Here is a 26,719-nt window from a genome sequence, read left to right as displayed (position 1 = left end):
CTGCAAGGTGTGAAGAAATACATGGAAATAAAAGCCTATAAATAAAGTTTCAGTAACACTTGTGTATAATGATAGTTGACTATGGTAAATTAAGAATGAGGTTTCATAGAAATTTCCAAGTTTCCTACTGTATAAACATCTACAGTACATTTCAGTGTCAAAACTTTTTCAATATATAAAATGTGAGTGTCTCACTCACAATTTGAGTTTGAGATGGGGGCACAAACATGAGGATGATCAACATGTTTTTCATTCTGCTCTTCTATGACGTCTTTTTGAGGGAATAATTTATGAGTAATGGCTCTTAATTTGAAAGAAAAATAACAAATTTGTTAAAACAAAGAAACACAATGGATGAATTACAGAAATGTTAAAAATTCACATCTGTAAAACTGTTCAAATTTTCCTCCCATGCTGTTGAATTTTATTGAGATGCCAGACAAAGTCGAACTGACCGGACGATTCTCAAGCTTGTGGAATCATAAACATGTGGCTGTGCACTGCTGGTCAGCTGGTAAATTTATTCCAATCCAATTCAATTCAGCCAGAGAAGTGACTTCAATCTGATGAAGGGATATAAAGATTAGGATGATGGCAAGCAGACTCGTTGCTCTTCACTTTAGATAAACTGTCAACAAACCAGTGGAAACATTGAAATTGTGTCTGATTTATGTAATGCCAGTAAAGATTTTTCCACTGATCATTGAGAAGCGTAAATATAGCTAAAATCTATTTTTTGGCTGTAAAATGTAAATGAAAATAAATCATTTTTGGTTGTTCAAAACGGATACACCTTTTGCATGATTTTATTATCTAAGAAAGATTAATAATTACAGGCCTTAGTGTAAATGAAGATAAAATTAGCACACTGTTTCAATAAGGAAAATATAAAAAGACCACAAACAATATAAAACATCTAAAAGACAAATTAATAATCTCAATTAGAGTTACAAGCTATAGAGGAAATAGAGGAAAAATCTCCTGGTGTTTAAAAAACACCAGGAGATGAGGAGGATTTAATGTCTGAAGACAGCTGGTTTTATAGCTTTGGTGCTGCCACAGCAAAAGTCTGATCCCCTTTTCACTTCAGCCTCATCTTGGGAACTGCTAGAAGCACCTGATCAGCAGACATTAATGATCATAAAGGAGGGTTGGGTGTATGAAGCATGTTACAGAGGCAGGGCATTCAAGTTCTTTTACATGAAATTGCTTTTTTTTCTTTTTAAAGGAAGTATAAAATTTACTGAAAACACACAGGAAGCCAGTGATTGTGATAATTTTTCAATGAGCTTCCTGTGAGTTTCTTGAAAACTTGTGGGGCTGAAAATATAAACTATTTACAGCAAAAAAAAACCCAAATAAACAAAAAAAAAAACATTTTGAAGTAGCCAACCTTGAATAAATGACCAATTTTTATTCAGGTAGCAGTTATCTTAAAAAAAAATATTAAAACCTCTAGTGATGAAAATCCATGGGTGAGAAATATGAAATGCAGTGTTCCTGCTGAGATAACCAGGTGAAGGAAAGAAAAAAAACTTTTCTTTCTCTTTGTGCAAAACAACTGCAGGGAAGTATATTTGATCTGACAGTCCTTCCAGGCTTGTTCTCTTCTGATACCGTTTTTTTTTTAAAATTCTGCTGATAAAGCCCCCACTTACCTGCAGGTGTTGGACAGTGAACACGACGGGCTCAGAAAGGTACACCTTATTGCTCTCCTTGTTAATCGACGCTGTGATGACCGGGGAGTTCACGATAACGGAGTAATTTGGATAGACCGCCTCGCTGCTCAGTCTGACGCTGGCGTTCTCCGTCGGCAGGTAAGAACCTAAGTTCCTGTACAGCACAAAAGCCATCCTGATCTCACCTGTGAGAGAAGAGATGGACAAGATGCTCTCAATATATGTAAAAAAAAAAAAAATCTTCTGCCTCATATGCTAAATTAACCATAACATGCTGGTTAATGGGGGGTTACTTATTAGTGCTGTGAAAAATATTTCCAAGCATATTTCCTGTTTCAGTCCTCAAATTTTAACATCAAATAAAGATAATCACACTAGGTTGATTTAGAAAACTCTTCTTCCCTTCACAAATGAACATAGTGCATAGAACTAAAGCGTATTGATTTTTTTTCTCAAAAAACAAGAAAAAAGCAAGCATGCACTTTTAAACATTTGTGGTAAACAGTGAATGTGTTTACAAAAGAAAATAAATGATCTTCAGTCAAGCAGAGGTTGAGAAGGGCCACAGAAGCCCTAGCAAGTATTAGTGAAAGAGAGTCCATGAAACTTGTCTTCTACCATTTCTGCCGTGCTGCTTCAGAGTGCTGGCTGACAGCTGGATGGCATTTCCATGTTGCTCTGACTGAGGAAACGTCAGATCCGCAAGGTTTCCATCCGTGCTGAGTCTGGCTACCTCCAGCTCTGAAAAAAAAAAAAAGCAAACATACACCTTAATGTCAAATCATTGCTTTACACATGACATCATGTTTGCTTTACAGACTCTTGTAGCAAGCATGTTTTCTCACAAAGTGCTTCAAAGTAGAACACAGGCTTGAATCCTCGAGGAGTTCCCAACTTTTTCTAAAGAACTAAATAAAAAAAAATGCTGACATTCTTTAAAGAGAAATAATAAGAAATTTTTATACTTCAAACTAAAGCCGTGTCTCCAAGCAACTGGTCTGACACATTGAGGTAGATTACCCTGCCTCTTTTGAATTGTCTGCATCTAATTTCACAATTCTAGTTCGTTAGCACATTCCTGATTACAACCGTGTAAAGTGTTAGATAAAGTTTCTAATTAAGGACTAATTATACCTTTGGTGTATTGCTATCTTGTGCTTCTGAGTGATTTGGTGATTTAGCCTGCTGCTTTTTATGGTGAAAACAGCCCCCTCAGATCGAGTAAACAACATGGCGACAAGTCAGATAAAAAACAAGAGCGCCTGGATGAGAAGCTAAAAACGGGTAAGAAGTGCTGGGGGGAGGTTGGAAATAAAAAAAAAAGAGGAGAGAGCAGTCAGAGAAGCAGAATGGATGAGATGGGAAATGAGAGGATGCGTTGAAAGGAGAGGACTGGAGTGGAGACAGATGGAAAAAGACTATAATGTTTTGCTGAGTTTAATAGATGGGGCTCAGAGGAAAGAGATACCGAGGTGCAGAGGAGAGAAAATGGAGGCAGACATAAATACAGACAGTGATGCACAGAGAAAGAAAGACACACAGGTGATGTGTCTGTAACTCACATTTTCACCGAACCAAACCACCTACAATACGGTGCAATGCAAAAGTATTTCTGGACGTATTTTTTTGTGATTTTATGTGACAGATCAACATAAAACAATGCAAAATTGTAAAGAGGAAGGAAAAAAGATGCATAGTCTTCTACTCTTCGCACATGCACATACAATTCTGAAATAACTTGGGAATTGAGAATATTTGGAAGAAGATACTCTGGTTTGATTAAAGCCAAATATACTTTTATGACTAAAACAAACAAACAAAAAAACCCTAAGCTCATGATCTCCACTATAATAAATGACGGTGGCAGCATCAGGAAGTGAGAAAGCTCAGCTTTTCTTTAAAAAGAACAGATAAGGTGATTTGAGTTGAGCGGAAGATGCATAAAACTACATAAAGGTTAATTTTTAAAATATGAAACCTCTAAAAGATAGCAAAAAAATGTATAATGGTGCAACAATTCACTTTAAATCAGGGCAAAAACATACAGCCACAGCTACAATGAAAAGCTTTACCCTGACACCTCAAAATAAAAGTCAATGTAACTGATATGAAAAAAATATGTATACGTGTGTGTAGTGGCAAGACCTTTACGTTGCTGTTCACAGTCTTATTGAACTATTATGCAAAGACAGTAAGAAGTGCACAGCTAGAAGACATGGACCCCACAGGAATGAAAAACATGGTTCTGCAAATTATTGATTCACGGGCCTGAAGACAAATGGATGCCACACTTTTCAAATTAGAATTTTATTTGTAAAGAAAAGGCTGAAACCATGTACCTTTAAGGGTATGCTTTACATTGTGTTAGCTTGTAATATAAATGTAAAACAAAGTTGGCAGTTGTAACGTGAAAATAATTCCAGGGGTGTGAATACTTTTTTGTAAGGTATTGTAGGTGCAAGCAAACACTCCACATGCACTATTCCCTGATCAGCGGGGTATCGAAACATGCTGGGTCTAATCTAATTAAAACATCCATGTCATGACAATCCTCCTCCTTAGAAACACACTTGTTCATTATCGTTATCACACACGCGGGCTGTTACCGCTGTGTTATCCCTTCAAAATCACTGTTTTGCTTCTAATAATAACACTATTTATCTGTCTGCCTTGTACCGTGCCTCAGTCACAATCTCACACAATAATATCACTTACAGTTGCAGTAGAATCTCTAAATTGCGTCAAATAATTTATTCTTGTCACTCACTCTCATCTAAAAGGCTTGTTAGGAAAAGAAAAGAGGATGGGGAATGTGGCGGGGGATGAGCTTAAAAAGTGTAAGGGAAGACGGAGGCGCAAGTGAGGAAGAAGGAAGGGAGGTGCAAAAATGACAGGCGGTTTGGGGCTGATTATGAATAGAGGGGGAGAGATAATCATGGAGGATCTTCCCACTGGATTAGCTGGAAGGGAAGATTAACAACACAAAAAAAAGAAGAATGTGGAGATGATTTTTACCCTCCCCGCAGCCCACCAAAAAAAGGCATATTCTTGTTTGAAGTTCATGCAGTAGCCTACATTTTGATGAGTATTTATGTAACAATATTTATGCGGTGCATTTGGGGAAAAAAATAATTGGCGGAGATGGGTTGCAGGAATTATATAAGTTAAAACTAGGTATGAAAGACAAACTGCTGGACAGAGCTGCTGCACTTAAAAGGATGGTGCAGGATTTTTAGCATAAAAGCACCACAGTTTTATAGTGTCATTATAACAAAACAAAAAACTAATAATAATAATAATAACAAAATAATAATTACGATGTGCGAAATTGCATGTTATGTACTTGTCTAGAGTTTTAGGGTTCCCATTTTAATTTATTCCTTCTTTAATAGATAACAGTGTAGTCAAATCTGTGTGTATATTTGTGTAATCTAATCATGTTAGATTAAAACAACATGAACCATTTATGTATTAAAACACAGAAATTAAAGCAAGGTGTCTTAAGTTAGTCTGAACAGTAGCTATAACTGAAGATACTTAATAAACACAATATCATATTTTTTCTGTAGTTCATATCAACAACCTAGAAAGCAGATTTTTAGCTTGTGAATTAGTTGTTTTCACTAACTCACTGAGGAAGCTAATTAACTAATGAAGTTAATATTATTAACCCTTCCATGGTCTTTAGAGATAACATCCCCACAAGCTTTTAACCCTAGCGTATTCTGGTGGCGTTGTAATGACCTCAAGTGGACTTTTACAAAGTTTTTTTGTGTGTGTGGTTTTGGGAACTGACGGTCTGATGGGACACTCCCTGCTGTCTGACTGTGACATCTGCCATGCTCCTCCTGAGCGACACACCAAGACAGAGGCCCGAGTTAGTTGTTTATTTTACTGCAAGTCATGCCAGCCAGACTGTAGCTGATATAAGTTTCACAAAAGTGTTACGTTAACTACATAATTTTTCAAAGCGCCGAATGTGCTTTTTGTAAGATAGTAAATTGTTAGGATGTTTGACCTTGTGGAGCCATATTTAAAGTTGCGAAACGGGAGCTCTTTTCTTCAGTTTAATTCAGTTAGTTTATATAATACCAATTGACAACAAATGTTTTCTCAAGGGAGTTTATCATGCAAACAGATCATTTTTTATACAGAAGAATACATTTCTATGGCAAGCTACATATGACACTGCATTATCTCTGGCATTTCATGAAAAAACTGTTTAAACCTAAAGAAATAGAAATGTTTTGTTCCCAAAATTAGTAAAGTGTCATATCCTAAATGTAACTTTCCGTTAAGTGATATTTATTCTATGTCCTAAAAAATTCAGACGGTTAATCATAGATTGTTTGTCAAAAGTCACATGGCAATAAAAAAAAAAAATTACAGACCTACAGCCATATACTACCAGTTCCTGTATAAATAATCATCAGTTTATGTCTATATCACCACTCAATAGGAATGTGGCAAACCTTTAAAGGTTTATTAAATGTGTTCACATAAATCTCTGAGAGCTTTCAGATTGGAGTTGTTTGAAGTCACCTCTTGAACTAGTGGCTAGCTGCATGCAGCCCCTTGGACCAACTAATCTGGATTTATACTAAATGAAGATGCCAAGAGAGTTATCTGCTGTAGGTAAGATATTAACAGTCAATAACACTTTCACAGAACCTTACTTCAAAATGTCCAGACTATTCCTTTAACACTAATCAAGAATTTGACAAAGTCATATAGTAAAGGACAAACTTTGTGGAATCTTATCTGTCTGAACAGTCTGTCTCCGACTGCAGTAATGTAATCACCATGCTGTGTGATTTAAATAGCTGTAATATCATTGCTTACTGATGTAAAAGTGAGCCAGAAAAAAAGGCCTCAGAGCATCATTTGACATTCAACTGCCACCATCACCCTCAAGCATGCACTCATCCAGTCTTCTTCTTCTCTTATCTTCATTTTCCTCTCTTCTCCTGCTCCTCCTTCGTAGCTTTTCATCTGTGACTGAGTAGTGCATAAGCACTCTGAATTGTAGTAATAGGGGATGATGTGAAGGAAGTTTTTAAAAATATCAAATCACATTGGAAGTAAATATGAGGATAACTATGGGGGGATCTAAGTGGGTGCGACTTGCTGGTCTGGGTTCAGATGAAATGAAGACTCACAGATATATCGTCTCCTAAAGGCATGAAAAACAAAGAGGAAGCAAAACTCTGTTGTGCCGCAGCCCAGTAATGACATGATCGGGCGAGAAAAGAGATTAGGGAAGAAGAAGAACAGAAAAAAAGGAAAGTGGTGTGCACAATGCCTTAATAACAAGCTTTGTTCTTCTTTGTCAATTCCGCCTACGAGCAGAGGGCAGAAAATATGGAAATAAATAAATAAAAATGATAGTCTCCAGCAAACTAAGCATGCCAGCCTCAAGGCCAATATTTTTCCTTCATTTTGTTAGATAAGTATCTCAGTGGGTTTGACCCTTTAAAACATCTTGATACTGACCTCCATCTTGACAGCTTTGCATATTTACTCCTCATAATAAAGCAAAGCATGGAAACCTTTAAAGAGGCGATGAAACGCGTTCTAGATTTTTTTTCCCTCTCCCTCAGCTTGCTGCATGACTTGTTGTGCATGTAAACAGGTCCACTGAATTACAAAGCTTGAGATCCAAAAGGGAGGGGAGTTAGTATCTCTTTTTACTCACATACCTTCGACATTATGTTTTACATCTTATGGCACAGCAGCTAAAATTTAATACATTCCACAAGAAATTTATTTGACAGACCAAAACGTAGAAGAAGTGCAAGGTGCAAAACCTCCATAAATCTCAGCTTCTCCTCTGTTTTTATGTCTCATAAAGCTTTCTCTATCTCTGCCTGTTAGATTAAGTAAAATTAAGTATTTAATTAAGTAAATCTGTGAACGCAGTTGGCTGAATGTATTAAGGTGTATCACAGCAAAAGGTTTGCATACAAATACATGCAACACCATTTACATTTTATTTGTAAATAAATATTGAATAGCAATCATTTTCTTTCCACTATATAACTATGTACCAGTGTATGATATCCACGGCAAACTCCAGGCAAAACACATTAAAGTTTGTGTTTATATTGTAACAAAAAGGGAAAAGCTTCACTACCTTAGCAGGACATTGTAAGTCATTATGAATCAACTCTGGATGATGCTTTTAGAACAGCCAGTTTAGCATGAATGTCTGAAAGAAATTACTATATGCCTTGCAGATCAATAAGGGCAGACTGGGCCACTAAGACTTTGAGGAGTCTGCTAAAAACAGCATTTCACAAAGATGATCTGCAATAATGCACAGGATGTTGACTTTTTTTACAGAAAGGCATTTAAGTCAATTTTTGCTGACTTCTAGAACAGTAACCAAATATCTGAAAATACCATCATATATTACAAAGTGGCTTATTATACATATGTGATGAATGAGGAATTAAGATGTAAAATTTTCAAATTAATTTCTGTGAAAAACACATTCACACTTCTGACTTTCAAGGCCCATGTTAGAATGTTGCTGGTTGCATTAATTAACAATTAAAGGTAAGATTGAAAGTTGCAGCATCAGATTTGCTGAAATAATTTTATTTACTGAGTACTGATTTTATTTACTACACATTGTCGCATACCTGATTATGTTAATGTACTGTAATTAACAATAGAAATATCAATGCGTGCCATTTTAAATCAACTAAATTCACAAGCTATTTCCATGTAAAACAAATAATTGAATTTCACAGAACCGAGAGAAGCAATAATTTGACAATAAAGCTCCTCTTTCACAAGCCTCATCTTTCCCCTTTAGCAGCCATGGAAAATCTGCTGAAGCACAGCAGAGAGACCACCTAAAACTGCACACGTGTTCTGTTTTGTATATTTATTGACTACCTGTCACGCTGTGTTATCACTGACAGCTTCATGGGGTTCTGTTTGTTTTGTTTTGCTCTGCCCCCCTGCAGAATATGAACTAATTAATCATGTTATTAGAGCATTATATTTTACCGCTTTTGTTTTTGTGTACCATGCAGCTTAGCCCTGTGTGAATATTTGTCTTTTGTTTCCCAACCAGATCCACCACAGAACAACAGTATCATCTTTCCCAGCTTTCACTTAGAGAAATTGAATTACGAAACTCGAAATAAAAACACTACAGTCTATTAAATTCTGAGTTTCTCTTTTAATTCAAGACTATTTAGGGTTTCACAGTAATTTCTGACACGTAATTAAGATGGATGAAACATCAGCATCAAGTCAGAGAATAAACCAGGATGTGGAGATGACACCTGTCAATGTTGCTGTCAATATTGCTATGATAATCCTTTTTTCCGTGGTATGTGAAAGAAATGTCATCCTATTACCTTTAAACACCTGGAGGAGATTCACAAAATGTTTGAAAGCAGTGGTCCAATGGGGGTTTGTTGAATTTCACTGAATATGCCAAAAATAATAAAATAAAATTTAACTATTTAAAGATTGTCCTTTTCTCTCTTAAACTGATATGGAATTTAGACGAGAAACATGGCATGTTAGTAAAATAATACATATAATTTAATGTATTTTAATAGAGAGGTAAAACATAAGCTTGAGATAAAAACATAAGAATTACCAAGGGGGCCATCTGTGTGAAGTTTGAATTTCAAAACTCTGAATGAGTCAGCTTTCTTTAAGAACTAAACTTTTCACCAAGACTTCAAAGACATGAATGCTGTGACCCAATTATTCAGTGACCTAATAATAATAACAACAACAACTAATTACATGCTACACTGTGCAGACACCCTGTCTGTGCTTATGTAGGTTCACCCACCTCAGTATATCAAATGATTAAGGTGACGAAAATAAGGTAGCCTGCCCAACTGTTTGATAATTTCAGCTGATTGCTGTTTGACCACAGTCCTCAAGACTGACTGCAGTCCTCAAGGGTCGGTGTCCTGCAACTTTTAGATATCTCTTTGCTTCAGCTCACCTGGCTCCAATATAAGTTAAGTAGCAGAGCTCTGTAGAGTTTGACTGCATGCTGGAGTGGCAGTTTAGCCATTTAATTCAAGTGTGTAGGCCAAGAAACGCATCTAAACGTTGCAGGATTCCGGTCCTCTATTAATGCAGTTTGAGATCACTGACAGAGACTCAAGAGTCTCCAACTTTCATCCTCAGAAGGTCAGTTGTGAGGATCAAATGAAAACCAGCTTTGATAACAAACATTATAAAATTTCTTCCAGTTCATATCATTAATTTAGATGAAATTACTATTAGAATTATAATTAAATGTTGTAAATGTATTATTAACATCTTGAAAGTTTTTAATTATTCCCCAAACACACTGTCTCAGATGATTTACTGTGGTTACAAGATGGAATCAAAGTAAAAAGAAGATACTGCAACCATTAAAGCTCGCCTGGTGTTACACTTTTCTGTATTTTGAACTTTGTGACCAAGCAACTTCACGAATATAACCTACTTCCATTTGTGACCTTGTGAACTAGGACTTGTCAGACAATTTTAACATCTTTTAGCAAAACTGTGATGATATTGATTGAAAATTGATAAATGTTCCAAACAGTTTTGCTTCAAGGTTGACCTTCCAAATAGTTGAGATCTGTAGGTCTAGCTGTAAAGGGTTTTGTTGAAAAGGAACCGTAAAATGTACTTACGGATGTAGTCGGTGGTTTCCTGCACTGTGTCAGTCTTCAGGAGGTTGTCGGCCAACATGAAAGCACCCGTTTCCACGGTGTCGAGGAGTAGAGTGGCTGAGTGCAGCTGCTCGCTGGTGGGCAGCTCTTTCCACGCCGCCTGAGCTCTTGGATGCAACAAATTATTTACCGTCTCAACCATCGCCTGGGGGAGCAATAAAGACACAGAGGTCACATAGCTGAAGCCAGTGCTGATGCTTTCACCATTTCAGTCAGTCATGCGGCATGTAAAAATAAATGCAACTATGACTATGGCACAAGCAGCGCTGCTACACCCCAAACTACTGAAGCCAGGAGTTGTGAGAATGCAGGAGGGTTTAATTTATCACGTTGATAAATTACAGCAGTCAGGACGATACGATGGCAGCAATGCAAATATGGCATTCCTATGCAGATATGAATAAAAAAAAGGAAAAACTAAAATGTTGTATGAAAAGCAAATTTTTAGTACCCAGGCTCCTTTTTTATTTTTTTTATGAGGATAATCACAGATGTTTTGAAAATCAAGCTTGTTAGTTGATTGCAATCACTACATGTTGACACCCTAAAACTCTTTTTTCTTCTTTTAAACAACAGTCTTATCCACCACTTGGAACAATTATACTGTGGGTGTCAGAAAGAAATTGGAGTTTGTTTTTTTCTGGGGTTTTTTGGCTCACATCCAGTGGTGTGATGCAGTTTTGAATCCAAAGATATTATAGAAGACCGAGAAGAGGCTTTATGCCGAACATGAAATGTTCTCCACCGTATAATACCTGCTGTGTTTTATCTTCAGCTCACATTTCCTTATAGTCTCAAGAAGTCAGCTCCTGCTTTTCTCGCATAAACACCCAAACACGCTCATACACACGCACACACACACACGCCTACACACATCTCAGGAAGGCCCAGGGAGAGATAAAGAGACAGAGAGAAGAGAGAAGTGGTGCAGAGGTGGGGGTGGGAAAAGCCATGGGAGAGCGATAAAATAGTCCAGTGAGTCCATGGTGACAGGCGTCCACCGGGAGCAGGAGAGGCAGAGAAGCAAATACAGGTGCTATCAAACACACACATCTCACACTCCCCTTTGTCTCCTTATTTTCTTTTGATCTGTAAACCAGCCCTCATGCAGACACACAGCTCATCTTTAACTCAGTTTTCAGAGGCAGGGCAGTGAGAAAGCGGGAAACGTAACACAGGTGCTATTAAAGAAGCTAAAAGCATCTCCGGCAGGGAACTGACAAGGGCAAAGAAACGGATTGCGAAATATCTTTTTTTTTTTGCCGTTCGCACATTCAGCACTCGACTTGATCCCTGTGTCAGTACACAGTGGAAACGGAAAACAAGAAAATTAGCTGCAGCAATTGTTGCGTTCTTTGTATTAATACTTGCATAAGTGCTAAGATATTTTAAACTTTTTCCAGTTTTGGTCATGTCACAACCCATTGTATGTGATAGACCTTCGCAAAGCAGTGTACTCTGTGAAGTAAAAAGAAAGTTTTTTTAAATTTTCGGCTTACTGGAGCCTTGCACATTAAGAGACTTAAATATTGGCTCACACTTCTGTGTAAAAGAGCCCAGACTGTGACTGTATGGAGAACATCTGCAGACTGTAACTTTCCTGTCTTGTCACAGATTGACTATTGGATTTAGGTCAGAACTTTTATTGGGCCATTTTAACACATGAATTTAATTTGATCCAAACCACGATAGGGAACGTTGGGTCAGGAAGAAGTGCTTTCTACCATATGTAGTACTTTACAGGTTGGAAACGTTCAAACATTCAGTGTTAGGCTTGTCTGACCTAAGCATCTTCCTTCACTTGCTATGTCACTTATATTGTTTGTGGCAAAGTGCAAGTAGGACTTCTTTCAAAAGTTGTGTTTTGCTTGCTACTGTTCTAAAACGGTTAGATTTGTTGAGTGCACAAGTGGCAGTTGTCTCCCACATCAGCAGTGGTTCTATGCAGTTCCTCCAGAGTTAATATAAACCTCTTGAATGCTTCTTTGTTTCATATTCTTCTTGTCAGCTCAGGTAGATGGCCAAATTTTGGTAGGTTGGCCAGTTGAAGTATTTTCTTTACATCTTCAGAGCTCAGTGAGATTTTCAAAAAATGGGAAAATTATTATTTAACCCTGCTTTATTCCTGACCTGTCTGCTATCTTTGTTGGTCTTCATGATGGTCACTTTGATTACCTTCACAGAATAATTGTACTCACAACGAGATAAAAATACACACAAGTGATTTCTATGGGAAATTGCTTGCTCCAGTTTTATGGCTGGGGTATCACATTAATTCATTTTGTAAACCAGAATTATGTGCTATCTTGTGTTGTTCCAACCCAAAAATGCCACAAAAATACAGTTAAGTTTTTACTGCAAGAAATTGATAAGAGACTAAACATAATAAATGAGATCTAATTCAAGTTTTTCTGTTTTAGAAATCATCCTGTTTTCTTTTTTGGGGGTGTTTTGTGAGGGTTATACCTATACATAAATACAGTAAAGCATCAGTGTTATCATCTTATTGGTGTTCTGAGAATTGTTTCACATTCCCTGCACCCTGGGATTTTTAAGATGGCAATTTCCTGCACCTGGAACACCTTTGTTAAAGTGTAATTTGTTTAACAAGAAATCAAAGTTTGTTTATTTGTTCTTCACCAGCCTGCATCCAGCCTGATAATATTTTTTTGAATACTACATTGCAGGAATAATGATGAATTCCTACTTTTACTTGTTGCAAAAGTAGTTTTATAGTTAGAACTAAAAAAATATACAGTGGTCTCACAAACTTAGAACTGAAGGTGAGTGAATTCTAAATGCACTTTCTCAAAACAATGAATCAAATTGAATTATTTTATTTTTATTTTCAAGTCCAGTGTTCCATAAAGATATTGATTACGCAAGAGGAACAGTCCTTATTATGTTTTGGCCCCATGTGTTTTTAGCTTACCTTACAAATAATAATAAACAATAACTTATATTATTCGATGAAACCTTCACAGCTTATGAGAGCCGTTTGTACTTATTCTCAGGTAATGTGAATGCAAACAATTGCTCAAATAAAAGAAAACAACTCACATGTTATTTTTTTCATTGATTTTACAATAAATATTACATCAGATTTTGCTGTGATGTAATATCAAAGCAAAATCTGTGCCAATCTGATTTTTTTGCCACAAACCTGTGGCAAAACCTAATGCCACTGGTTTTGTGACATTAGATTTGATGTTGGGGGACATAATTGCTTTCAGCATTACATCTTATAGCGATTTGCGTCTGCTGATTATTTTCCATCTAAATGTGTACAACTGTTACATACAACAGTAACTAGTAATGTGTAGGTACTCAGATATGTAAAGTGAATCAAAGCAAATCAAAGTTTGCTTCCAGTGCCTGTTTTATTATTTATTTACACATGAATTTGTTTATTTTAGTATAACTTGGTGCAAGGACAAAGTTCACACAAATGTTACAATCTTGTAGTTTGCTACAAAGTATAAAGTACATCGTTGTGTAGTGATTTACATATACTCTTCACCATTTGCACAAATACCAAAAAAGGCACAGCAAGCAAAGATTGTAGACATTAATGCCTATGTCTCAAGTATGTATAGAATTCAAGTTGGAGCTGGAAAAGATAATTTATGTAAAGAAAATTCTTATATTTTTAGTGAGTTTATATAAATGAGACTTGAAAAAAGTGTTTTCAACTCTTCTTTTAGACATGCAAAACTTGGACTAATTTATAAGATCAGACTTGTTTTATGAGATTTATTCTAGATCAACACTCCTTGAGATTCTCCTGCAGCTTCTAGCAACTTGAGGAACCCTGCAGAACACTCTCAAGCTTGTCCCCGTTTCTTCCCTGGGGCTACTCTGGAGTTGTACATATTTAATTTCTTTCATCCATGCTAATCTTGTTTTAGTTGATTCGGTTGCTTTAAATTTTAATCACAGTCATTATTCTTAACTGCTTTTAGCATTTAACATTCATGTCTTTTTCATATCTTTCTCATGACTGTTGTTTGAGTTACTTCCCATACTGTCACACTGCTGTCTGGAGTTCAAATCAGAGCTGTGTGGCATGTGCTGAGTGGGGCGGCATGCATGTGCCTGTGGTAATTTGTGTGTGTCTGGGTGTGCAACTGGGGGTGTGGACTGCGGGCTAAGGGGAAGCATTGTTGTTCATCATTCTGCTCCACTTGCTGTTCAGTAGCTGCCCAGGCAAAGGAAACAGATCGAGGGGAAGACATTCTTTACTGTGGCCATGGCAGATATGAGAGCTTTGGTGATGCGTTTCATTCCCCATTACTCATGCTGCTTGTGCATAATGCTCACAAATGCTCACAATTATGTGTTAGCGATAACCAAGCTTCTCTACTCTCATTAAACTTCTCTTTGCTTCTTACTGAACTCACATTTTTAATTTCATCAATGTTTTTCGCCACTGAAACTTTATTCACCAGCACTGAGATTACATCTGTAGAAGCAGGGAGTTAGGTAAGGCAGAAAGAAAAAAGGGATGCCATTTCCTTTAAGGGCTAGAAATCTCAGTATTAGAAAGACAGACACAGAATGAATATATGTGTGGGGTTGTGTCGGAGTTTGTCTAGGAGCTCTGGTGCCATCGGTGACATTTCTATCGTGCACAAGTAGGAAGACTTAGGGGCTAAAAGAGACAGAGGGTTTTTAAGGGGTTCTTCAAAGAGGGGGAGAACTCTCTGCAGAGACAGATAAGGGGCGCCAGTTAGGAAGTGTGTATTTCTTAGTGAGACCACAAAATTCAAGAAAGCTGCGCACATTTGTGAGCACATACACACAGCCTCATGACAGTAAATGGGGCAGAAGTGAAATGCTTTGAGGCGTAGGGGTAATCCAGCGTAAACAGCAGCGGCAAGGCAGACTAGAACTGGGCTGGTTGACTACTCCCAACCACCCAAGGTGAACTTGGGCACACAAGCACATGTACAGTATGCTGTACTGTGTAAAAGCCCAGAGCTGGGATGTTAGAAATATGCAGAGGCAACATGAGAGAAAAGACGGATCTTTTTTTTTGAAGTTGCCTGGTTGAGATGGGACAAAGTGTGAGAATGTTTTCATGAGAGTGTTCATCTGCTATTAGCTGTAGGGAGTTCAAAATAATTTTTTTTTGCCTATTCATCAAAGTAAAATGTGTCTTGCAAAATGAAATCCAGTTGAAAACTCAAGGCTTCATCAAACAACATGGTTCTAAGATGTTATTATGCACCTTGGATGTGTCAGGGACTTGATATAAGTTCAAATTCTGTGGTAACTATGTTTGAAACTCCTAATTTGAAGTAAGAGGGAAAGCAGTTCTTGAGTTTTCTGGCTGTTTTGATGGAGATGACTTAATAAACATGAATAAGAGGAATCTGGCTGTGGACACTGCTCCTACAAAGCTTTGGTGGTGCGCTGAAACAGTTCGGCTTTATTTCAAAAATACATAACCACTGGTACTAGAATGGCTTCACCTTTAAAAAAACTATTTATAGTAAATTAGCTGGCACATTTACAAGGTTTTCAATGCTACTGAAAGACCACATGCAAATAACAATATATATATACGGTGGAAATCAGATTTTCATGTCCTTTCTAAAGGACAGAGGTTTTTGTCTTTCCTGTTTTAGGCCAGGTAGAATTATGGAGCTCTTTGCAAAATGTCAAAATAATGAGAGGATTTCCTTCAATTTGAGAAGTTTTTCTTATTGCTTTCTTAAAAAAATCTAGTAGAATTGTCTTTAAACATTTTGACAATTGTTTGCTGGACATTTCCTGCTTCTTGTGACCAAACTGCTGTAACTGAGTCAGGTTCAATATATTGCCCAAATATTTTCAGATGCTTACTTTCTTTTTGTGATGCCATGGCTGTTAAGTCAAACTCTTAAATTTTAGTTTGATCGAGCATCAGGTCTTTTGTTACTTTTGTAGAATTCTTTATACATCCTCTTTCAGCCTAAGACTGCACATAACTCATTTTAATGTGGATAACCCACAATTTCACATGATGCTTAATTTTGTTGAAGGGTTTATGTGTAACCTGGCAACAGACTGGACATTTCTCAGGAGTAGATAGTTTTAAAGAATTGTTTGCACACATTTCAATATCTGGAAGCTGAATCAGACAAATATCCACAAATATATTCCTGATATTTTTCCATGATGTTGCACAATAACACAGTATGTTTTCAAATTTAGCAAATGTGTGCCTTTAAAGAATGTAATAAAACATTATCTTATAGAACTCTGGCATTATTATAGGACTCAGTGACAATATTAAACAGTGAGAATTAAAGTTTTTGTGTCTTTTTAAAATTCCATGTAAATACTGAAAATATAGTTTGTAGTATAATGTAACACAACAGATGACCAAATAACCCCTATGTTTTTTTTTTCTTTTTTACTGGACTTTACTCTTATAACAATTTCACTTTTAAAGTATGGATTGTCAAATGGTGACCTTCTTCAAACTTACTTTGAACACTCAGCTACATTAGCATTAAAGAAGTGTGGAAGCATTTTGTCCACTCAGTACAAAATGGAAGTAATAAAAGAAGCAAAATATAAGTAATTCATGAGCATAGTTTGAAAATATTGCCATGCAATACTGGCTAACATCTTTAAAGGTGATATAAAATTGTTTAATGACTCAAAGTTAAAGGGTTACTTTGCCATTTTGACAATCAGAAATGCATTTGATCATCTCTAGTTTAAAATTTAAACCACCTAAACTGATCAAAACTGAACCAGATAATTCAACATGTGAATTAGATTGTTTAAAACAGTTGCTGTATTTGTGAAAATGAATAATAATTTAAAAAAAATTCTTTGGGCTTTAAGGCCACCTCAGAGTGAGACAAACAAGGTGATTTTGGAAACATTTTTTAAAAGCAAAACAAAACAAATGGATTTTTAGTTTTCCTGAAAATTTTGTTAAAATTTTGTCTCAACTTGTGAGCTGGATGTATTATTTTACCCCTAAATATTAGACATCATCAAGCTTTAAAGTCCTCTCCATAACCTACAATTGTTTTTGCTCCACTCTATTTTTGCTGTTTTCTCTCACTTCAAATTTGTCCTCTATTGTTTCTCTTGCCCCTCTTCTACCTGGCTGGCTACCTCCTTCTTTTAGTGCATCCTAAAGCATCAAAGCCTCTCCACACCACCAACTTCATCATGGGTAAATTGCCAATTTGGTATACATGAAACGAGTCCCCAGTTACCCAAAACCAAATGACCGAGGAGGGGTAGATGAAGTGTAAGAAGTGGAGAGAAACAGAGAGAGAGAGAGACAGAAAGAGGCAGGGGAGGGAATTCAATTATTTTTTTTGTCTCTATTAAGAATGTAGACCTCCTGCACACTCTCCTCACTTGGCAATTAGTGCCACGGATAATTAACGAGGAGAGGGCAGTGCCACACCACATCCCTAATCATGCACATTTCTATCTGGCAGAGTAAAGAGCCTGTTGGTATAATTTTGTTTCACATAACCAAGGCTAATCATATAATCGATCACTCACAGGCCTCCTCTTGCTGCACCTGAGGCGTGTGCTCTAGCATTTGGATTCAGACCTGTGCAGAGTCGTGCGCACGCTGTCTTTTTCCCCTGAAATGCAGCCTTATTTAGCTTAAGGAGACGCATTACAAATGCCTGACTGTTGCGATGTGACAGCGAAAGATTATTGTTGAAAATATATTTAAGTATTTGTGGTATGCGTGTGAATGCGTGTGGGTGTGTGCGTGTGTGTGTGTCAGCTTGCATATACTCCTAAGCCATGTTCTATGATGTGACATTGCTGACTGGTGCTGACGTTAAGACTTTTCAGGGGAGTATGAAGGAAAAAAGCCTGCATCAGGAGAAAAAAGAGCAACCCCATCTACCATGTGTTGGCGTGTATGTGTGTGTGTTATGCGTGTGTCGGTGGGAGAGGACAGAAAATAATTCTCGATCTACAGACCATGCATGTGGATGTTGGGGTCCTTTGATCCGCTGAATAGTGATTTTGTCTTGGTTTTTTTAGTTGACCAGATACATTTTTGAAACATGTTAGGTTTTCTATTAGCCCAGGGCGTCGACACAAACAAACAACGATGCAAGAACACCAACAAGGACAAAGTGTAATTAATTCAGAGCCACAAAAATGGGAAGGTATTATTTTTAACACAGCGAGGCCGTGATCAAGCCGCACGCAACAGGGTATCCATCATGTTCCGCTGTTTCTCAATGTGTGCTACACACACGGCATTTCAAGAAATGGAGATGGATAGCCAGTTATTTGCTTCCAGACAAGCCTGTGTGCAATTCTGCTGAGATAAATGCAACCAAGATGAACTATTATTGATATTGATCATGCCCTCTTATCGGTGATATATTTTGGAGCAAAAAAACCAAGGAATAATAAACCCAATGAAGAAACAGTTTGATACGGAGATGCTGATAAAAAGTGGAGATCAAGACCAGAACAAACCTGTTATCCTCAAAGGGTTGTATTGCTACACCACAAGAGCATCATGCACTGAGTAATAGCTTATGACTAGAGTCGGGTCACTTTCAGCTGGAAAAGGCCAACTCGGTAACCAACTCATGAGAAACGTACCATTGCTATGTGCCACTAAGTTAAAACAACAACATCATTGCTAAAGGATGAGGACTTATATTTATTTTTGGTATCAGTGTGTATTTTAAAAATTTAGAGGAGTTGAGATGTCATTTTATCAGTTAAACGCACAGCGACTACTATTGACATGTACAGTAACTGTGCTAATCACTAACACTAACTCTGTCATCATTTTGTTTTTGCTTTAAACACGCTGTTTTACACTGAATGCACTCTTAAAAACACAATGTGACATCTAATGTACTGCTAATACAAATAATTATTGACCACAATTATCTAGCCTTAGGTCATTAAGGCTAGACAAGAAATATTTTAAATTCTATTATTATATCACTTTTATTTACAGTATTTATGTATTAAAAGTTTTCAAAAGATTTGCATGAAGACCATTTTAAAATTATTAAGAATGAAATAATCCAATGATACAAAGTTAATCTATGTGGGATAATAATAAAGTTGCAGCATTGTATTTTAGTTTCTGTGTAATTTATTTTCATTACATTCTACTCTTTTCAGTGGTTGAAATAACTGACTTCTAAAAGGCCTTTTATTCTACTAAAATGTCAAGGTTTTTACTTTAGAAAATCAATTGTTCCTTTTGAAAAGAGCAAAAGAGAATATTTTGACTCAAAACAAAAGACAAACTGCCCAAACCCTTTTTTAAAAATACAAATTCTGAATTAAAGATAAAAAATAAATTATTTTTTTTTAAATTAATGGCATTAATTGCTAATGCCAAATATATTTGATAATCTTGTGTGTTTTAAGGAAAATAAGAGCCGGAGAGACGTTGATGAACATATCTGAATTTCATTCTTAAATAGTATTCGGAAGTGGCAAAGAGAAAATTCGGACTGGTGTATCTCTAGAAGCTGCAGCACATGATTGCATTTCATGTGTGGTGATAATACACACACAACCAAATACACACAAGCTTGCATGGAAGATAACATACTGCAAATTAAAAGAGAGTATAAAATAATTTCTCTTCAAAAAAATTGTTTGCATCTTCTCCCTGTGCATGCATGGGTTCTCTCTGGGTTCTCTGGGTTCCTCCCACAGCCCAAAAACATGACTGTTAGGTTGATTGGTCTCTCTCAATTCTCCTTAGGTGTGGGTGTGTGCGTGCATCATTGTTTGTCCTGTCTGTCTCCCCACCTCTTGCCCGTTGACTGCTGGAGATAGGCACCAGCGCCACATGCGACCCCACAAGGCATAATGTGTTGGATAATGGATAAAAAAAACAAAAACAAAACAAAACCCAAAGACACAAGGGACAACGGTGTTGCAAAGTAATTAACCAAACCAGGAAACGGAAATACCTGTGTGAAAAACCTGCAGGACCTTTCTCTCTTCTGAAGCTGCAAATTCAAACAATTCAGCTGTTAGCAGTGCAGCACCTCTCACCAATTACACACATACACAAGGAAGTACACTAACTTCAATAAGAGTGTGCAAAAAGAAGGAAAAGAAAAACACTTTGGTAGCCAAATTGTATGTTACCCAGTCCTCCACCCCTTATTGCTTTTTCTTCTCTCGCTCTAACATATTTATCTTCCTGCTTTATTTATTCCTTAAATATTGACTTGATCTCTGCATCTACTGTCAACTTAATTGATGCCATTAATTACAGAGTCCTTCATGCGTGACTGGTCAGTTGCCTAACGTTAATAAGGAAGCATCCCAAAGTAATATATCATCCCGTTAGAAACAAATAACAACTTAAAGCATTTTTATTAAAAAAAACAAAACAAAGAAAGAAAAAGTTATGTGTTGGTGACCGGAAAGGGCTAATTTTTACCTTGACTAGTATGTCTAGTGTCTGTCACATTCAATATTTAAAAATCTAATTTTTTCTGGTTTGTAAACACAATAACACATTGTGGTCTGAAATATGAAACATGAAATTCTGAGAGGTTTTTAACAATTTCCACTAGATCTAATCTACTACACTAAAAAGAAGCAACCAAAAACTAATCCACGATCATAAATGGGGGAAAAATTATTCTTCAAAGCTTTCCCCATCTGGCATTTTCAACTAGCAGCCTTACAGGTCAGTACTGACAGACTCAATTTATACAAGTACATGTCAGTAAATTAGAATATTATTGAAATGTTAGTCCATGTCAGTAATTGAAATAAACAAATGGAACTCATATGTTGTCATTTCATTATATGTGCAGTGATAAAGTTCAAGCACTTATTGTACTTATTTTGATTATTAGAACTTACGTCTAACAAAAACCCAAAATGTAGTAATTACATGGGAGCTTTTTGTGTTTTAAATGAATTTTTACTATAGAATGGTTATATGGTTAGTATCGTTCTATAGTGAGTTGACTCTTAGAGCTACTACCTCACTCAGAAACAACAGATCAGTACAAGTAACTTGGATTGTGAGCCTATCTTCCTCCAGGTTATAGTACCAAATTATATTCATAACAAGACTGAGCAGCGGTTCCGTCCTTTTTCTCCATAGCACTTTAAGACACTTCTTACATGGATTTTGGTTCAGGAGTGACTTAATAAGGAAATCTTACAGCTGTAGCCCATGTCCTGGGTACATCTCTGTTGTCTCATAATGGACACCTTGATAATTTCCTCCACAAGCTCTTCAGTGGGCTCAGCTTTACAATCCTCTCAAGGCTGCTGTATTTCTGTTGCTTTAGAACCTTTTTTGACAACACTTTTTCCCATCCAGTCAACTTTCCAGTAATATTCTTGGAAAGAGCATTGATTCGGCCAGATCCTTTAGAAATGTTTTTTTTAGGCTGAATCTCCTTATGGATAGTGTCAGTGATTGTCTACTGGGCAACTGTCACGTCCATTAGGTCATAACAATAACATGACTTGCACAATCATTGTGTCTCAAAAAAGCTACATTTTTATTTGTGTTATGTAACTGAATTTGGGGTTTTTCTTTAGCTGTACATCATAATTATCAAAATTTACAAAAAAGAACTTTTTCAACTGAATTACTGAAATAAATTATTTTTCTTACAATTTTTTAACTTATAAAGATGCAACTGAAGTATCTGTTGACATTGTGGTTCACTACTGCTTTATTCATTCATCTAGAATCTATATATTTTTAAATAGCCAGATCTTTATAAAACAGTTTTTTTCAGAGAAATTTTCAGATTATTGTGTGAAGCAAACCGTTAGTTAATCAGGCAGTTTTAACCAGTCTATCTCATGGCTAACTCCACTGCAAAAGAATGACTTCATGTGATTGCTAAAGAAGGACAAAATTTCAATTATCAACTGCCTCTAAATAGTTGCAGCTCAAAGACAGAGGTTCATTAAATGATCTGTATATTCTCTCACAGGGCTCTGCAGTGTACTTTAAATGTAAATAACTGAAGGACAGCTTTATTAAATGTTGGTCCTGATCTGTAAAGAGAGTGGAAGGACTCTGCCAAACACTAAAAACAGTTATCTGTCTTGTGGTATGTCTAGCAAAACTTCATACAAAGAGCCACACAGTGAAGAGGATGAAACAGAAACACTAAAAGCAGTTATTTATCATGTGGAGCTCTACATTGTTATGCCTGCTACTTCATCAAACTCTGCACAAAGCTGTTTTTTTAGACAAAAACAAAAGAACATGCTATTCATCTTTCTGTTAACTCTAAAGGACCCTCCTCCCCTATCTGTTTCCCTTTTCTTCTTCCTCCATATTTCTTCTGATTTCCTGTCACTTTGAGTCGCAGCCCAATAAATGCTGATGCCTGTAGAAAACTCTATTTTACTCTATCACTCTGTACATGTTCACCTCCTGTGTCTTTAGGCAGTACCTTAGTAAGGCTGCGGGCAGCACTGTCCTTGCCTCCGGGGGTGAGGTTCCTCAGTTGGACATCCAACAGTTCGACTAGCTGGGCCATGGCCCGGACTGTGGATGGCACATCGCCAGGACGCAGAAGCCCTTTGGTCTGCTCTGCCAGCTCCTTGGCCACAATCGCTGCAGTCTCGCCTGAGCGAAGCTGCAAGCCAGGGAAGGACGGCGGAGGGAGGCGGTGGGGGGAGCACAAAGTGAAAGTAACAGAGAGATGGATGGCAGTTGAAAAAAAAGGAAAAAGTTAGACGAGGTGAGAAGAGAAGGGAAAAGTTCGGCAAAGGAGAAAAAGTTTGTAAGAGACGTCAGGTGAAGAATAGCAAGAGAGAGAGGAAGGTTCCAGCAAAATGACAGATGGAGAGAAACAAGACAGAAGACGACGGACAGGACAAGGTAGAAGTAAATGTGAAGGAATGGAGGTGATGGGTGAAAGGGAGGGAGGAAAAAAAATGTAAAGGGTTAGCTTAAAATTCACTTCATATAGGGTGAAACCATAAGACAGGTACAGCAAAGACATTTACATAAAGCATGCACACACTGTATTGCAAATTGTTTAGGAAATCACTATAGGAAAAAAAAAACACATTTCCAGTTCTACAACTCCCTGCATATGGCAGCTATTCCAACAGTGGTGGACCGACGGATGGATTAATTTTGATAATTGGCATGAAATAGTGTCTGCAGATAATTTTTTTTTGCAAGTCAGGATCTTTCCATTGTTTTAATCCAGAACAGAAAAATATCTAGATCCAGATTTTCAGACTGCACATGAACCGACAGTCATAAATATTCATGAAGACTAACTCATGTTCATGACAGGGGTTATGTCATGTTTATGACAGTGTCATGACAGTCTTATTCACAACCCGTCAACTAAAGTGTTACCAACAAAATAACTGTAGAAAACAAGCAAAAAATATTGTTGAACAATTTTTTTTTAAAACTGTGCACTTTATTTCTTTGTTCTGTATTAGAAGATCTCTCTTTCAGATGACCGCTCCAAAAATGTAGATAAATTTTAGAATTTACCGAAATTCTAAAATGAATTTAGATAAATAAATATAACTGATAATCGGGTAGTTTTTATTTCACTTCAACATTTTGCAGCTTATTTTTAAACCTTATGGTATTTATTTATGTTTTATTGAAATCAAATAAAAATTTTAGTCTTTATTGTTCTTGCAAGTTTTAAACATACAAATGTTTTTCATGCAACAGTGAATTAATAAAGCTATTATCTAATTTGTCGCTTCTGATAAAATCTCATTGTGAGTTCATGACCTTCTTAGACATTTCTTGTTCCCTGTAGCGATGTAATCTCTCAGATCTCAAATAAAAGTTAGGGCTAAGGAATGATGAAGCGATACATGTCCTAAATCATTCCCTGTGGTCAAAGCTTCGGCATGGGCGAGAAAAACTGCTTCGGGGTTTTAGTCATAACACAAGCGTATCGCTGAGGGCTGACCGAGCCAGTGGCAGCATTCAGACTTACTTTCTGCATGATGTGGTTGACCCAGGGTGACGTGCAGTTGCTGAGGTCAGGGCCTTGGGGAGCCCAGTAGCCCAAACGGGGCAAGCACACATATGTGGCCACGCCTGTAAGACAAGAAGAGCAAACAGGGTGAGACAACCATGACATTCTCCAGAAGACAGGAAAGCTGCTTGGCATTTTGGGGTTTGCAGTGTTTGGCTGAATCAGGATGTAAAACAGCAACAGTACCTTGCAAGGTATACATGCATTATGTGAAAGACTAACACAATCTAATGCAGGATTTTGATGTAAGAGAAAACATAATAACAACTGAAATATATGAAACTTTAATAGCATTTATCTTTATCTTTATCTCTGGTACACCTAAATAAAACAAGTGGGAAAAAATGCTTTCAGAAGCCACCTAATTAAAAGTCCACTTATGGCTGACAAGCAGCCAAGGCATATGCTAACACTGAAGTCGCTGCAAAGAATAGAATAGAATAGAATAGAATTACTTTATTCATGCCAGCAGGGAAATTACTTCACACACACACACGACGGGAGCTGGTCTGCAGGCAGCCAGCTATACCGGCGCCATCTTGAAAAAAAAAAAAAGCTCCAGCTCAGATGGAGGAATCTGTTAAGATAACATCTAGAAGTTGTGTGTTTCACAAACTTGGCCTTTGTGGAAGAGCATTGGGGAAAATCTATTTTACAAAAAAAGCCACAAGAAGCCCAATTTACATTTTCCCACAGCCAGTCCTGGGGACATATACAGTAGTTGTGGAAGAAAATGCTCCGGTCAGTGACACCAAATTAAACTTTTGACTTACATGCACATTTTATGTGAGGCTAAAAGCAAAATATGCAGAACCTTGAACACACCATCACCACGAAACGTGGTGGTAGCATAATGTGGAAATGGTTTTCGTCAGCAAGGACACAGAAGCCAATCAGAGTAGATAACAAGATGGACGGAGCTACATTAATACATTTATTAATCAGATGACCGCTCCAAAAATACATTAATACATGTATTAATGTAGCTCTACCAAACTCTACCTCTGGTAGAGGTTGCACAAGACCTGAGACTGGAGCAGATGTTCATCTCCCAGCAGGATGATGACTCAAACAACAAACCAGAACTGGTGACCATTAGGAAAGGTAACTGATGGTCACTCTACATCTGGTCTTACTGAGCTTCAGCTGTTTCATAAAGAGAAATGCGCCAAAAATTCAGTCTCTATGTGTGCAAAGCAGCTAGAGACATGTGGCTGTGATCAGTTTTTTATTTGTTCAAAAGAATTAAAAAACAGTTCCTTCACTTCACACAATACTTTGTGTCGCATAAAAGTCCAATAAAAGTTATTAACGTTTGTGATTTTGACAAATCAAGACAATGTTCGATAGGTATGAATATAAAGACATCGACCCTGAGTCATTCTATTAGAACCAACTTAACTCCAATGCATGTTTTATTAGTTTCTTTAAATGAGTGGATGCAATTCTCCTGCCCACACCCAATATTCTGCGCTGATCTATTGGCAAAAACATTTAGCAAGGATAAAATGTCTGTCTGTCTGTCGTGTACAGTCATATTTCTGGCGAGTGGATCTGGAATCCGCCGGCTGTTAGCAATCGAGTAAACAGCCATTGCAGTTTCTTAATTGAAAATGTTTTGATATATGTTAATGAGTCATCCCCTACATGATTAAAATGTTGGGATTAATGTGGTTCGTGGATTTGCTGCTGCAAATACAGAATCATATAACTCAGTTTGCAAACACTGTACACACACAGAGTTTCTAACTCAGCATGTCTTTATGCTCCATCCACCTCACTCACCCAGGGTCCCCACAGGGCACGGCTGCTTGGCTGTCTGGCCTTGCTGTGTCCGGGGCCACGATATGTCTGCAGTCACTCTTGGAGTGCAGAAATCCTGAGGAGGCAGCACAGGCGGCTGTGGGGCCACTGGAGGGACTTGCACAGGAGGGGATCGGCCCACTTTCTGGTTGGTATCTGGGATGTGATTGGAGTCGGACGATGAACCTCCAGCTGGGACCAGAATAGGCTGGCGGACTGTGGTGGTTGTCCTGTACCGCTGGCCAGGGGATGTGGTGAGGAGAGGTCTTGGGGTGGTGTAGTAGGGAGGGGAACGTGTGGTGGTGGCGCGGCTAGTGGAAGAGGAGGAGGAGCCTCCCCCGCCTCCTCCTGCCCCTCCACGATTGGGTGGAAGCATGGGAGGTGGGCGATAGTCTGAAAGGTAGAAAGATTAAGTAAATTAGAGAGCTTTTTAAATTATCCTAAATATAATGCATCCAACTCGTCTTATTACTTTATTATACATGAGCCAGGCTGCTAAGAGTAACACATAGCAGATGAAACAAAGTAATTAAAAGACTGATCA

General features: G+C 37.4%; 1 protein-coding gene across 12 annotated transcripts in view; it reads right to left on the bottom strand.

Moving 5' to 3' along the window:
• Nucleotides 1-26,719, bottom strand: part of adgrl3.1 (adhesion G protein-coupled receptor L3.1) — a 162,607-nt gene that overhangs the window by 33,933 nt on the left and 101,955 nt on the right. For 10 of the 12 annotated variants that reach the window (XM_028016996.1, XM_028016995.1, XM_028016994.1 and 7 more), the window contains exons 8-14: nucleotides 26,158-26,568; nucleotides 24,331-24,434; nucleotides 22,801-22,986; nucleotides 20,326-20,364; nucleotides 10,346-10,529; nucleotides 2,298-2,420; nucleotides 1,659-1,864 (exon numbers count right to left, since the gene is read on the bottom strand). In XM_028016996.1, coding sequence (XP_027872797.1) covers nucleotides 1,659-1,864; nucleotides 2,298-2,420; nucleotides 10,346-10,529; nucleotides 20,326-20,364; nucleotides 22,801-22,986; nucleotides 24,331-24,434; nucleotides 26,158-26,568 — 1,253 coding nt within the window. The remainder of the gene's footprint in view (nucleotides 1-1,658; nucleotides 1,865-2,297; nucleotides 2,421-10,345; nucleotides 10,530-20,325; nucleotides 20,365-22,800; nucleotides 22,987-24,330; nucleotides 24,435-26,157; nucleotides 26,569-26,719) is intronic. The other 2 variants (XM_028016997.1, XM_028017005.1) reach the window with 1 other exon arrangement.

The sequence above is a fragment of the Xiphophorus couchianus genome, chromosome 5 (assembly GCF_001444195.1).
Source record: "Xiphophorus couchianus chromosome 5, X_couchianus-1.0, whole genome shotgun sequence".
NCBI lineage: Eukaryota > Metazoa > Chordata > Actinopteri > Cyprinodontiformes > Poeciliidae > Xiphophorus > Xiphophorus couchianus.
This window is presented reverse-complemented; position numbering and strand designations above follow the sequence as displayed.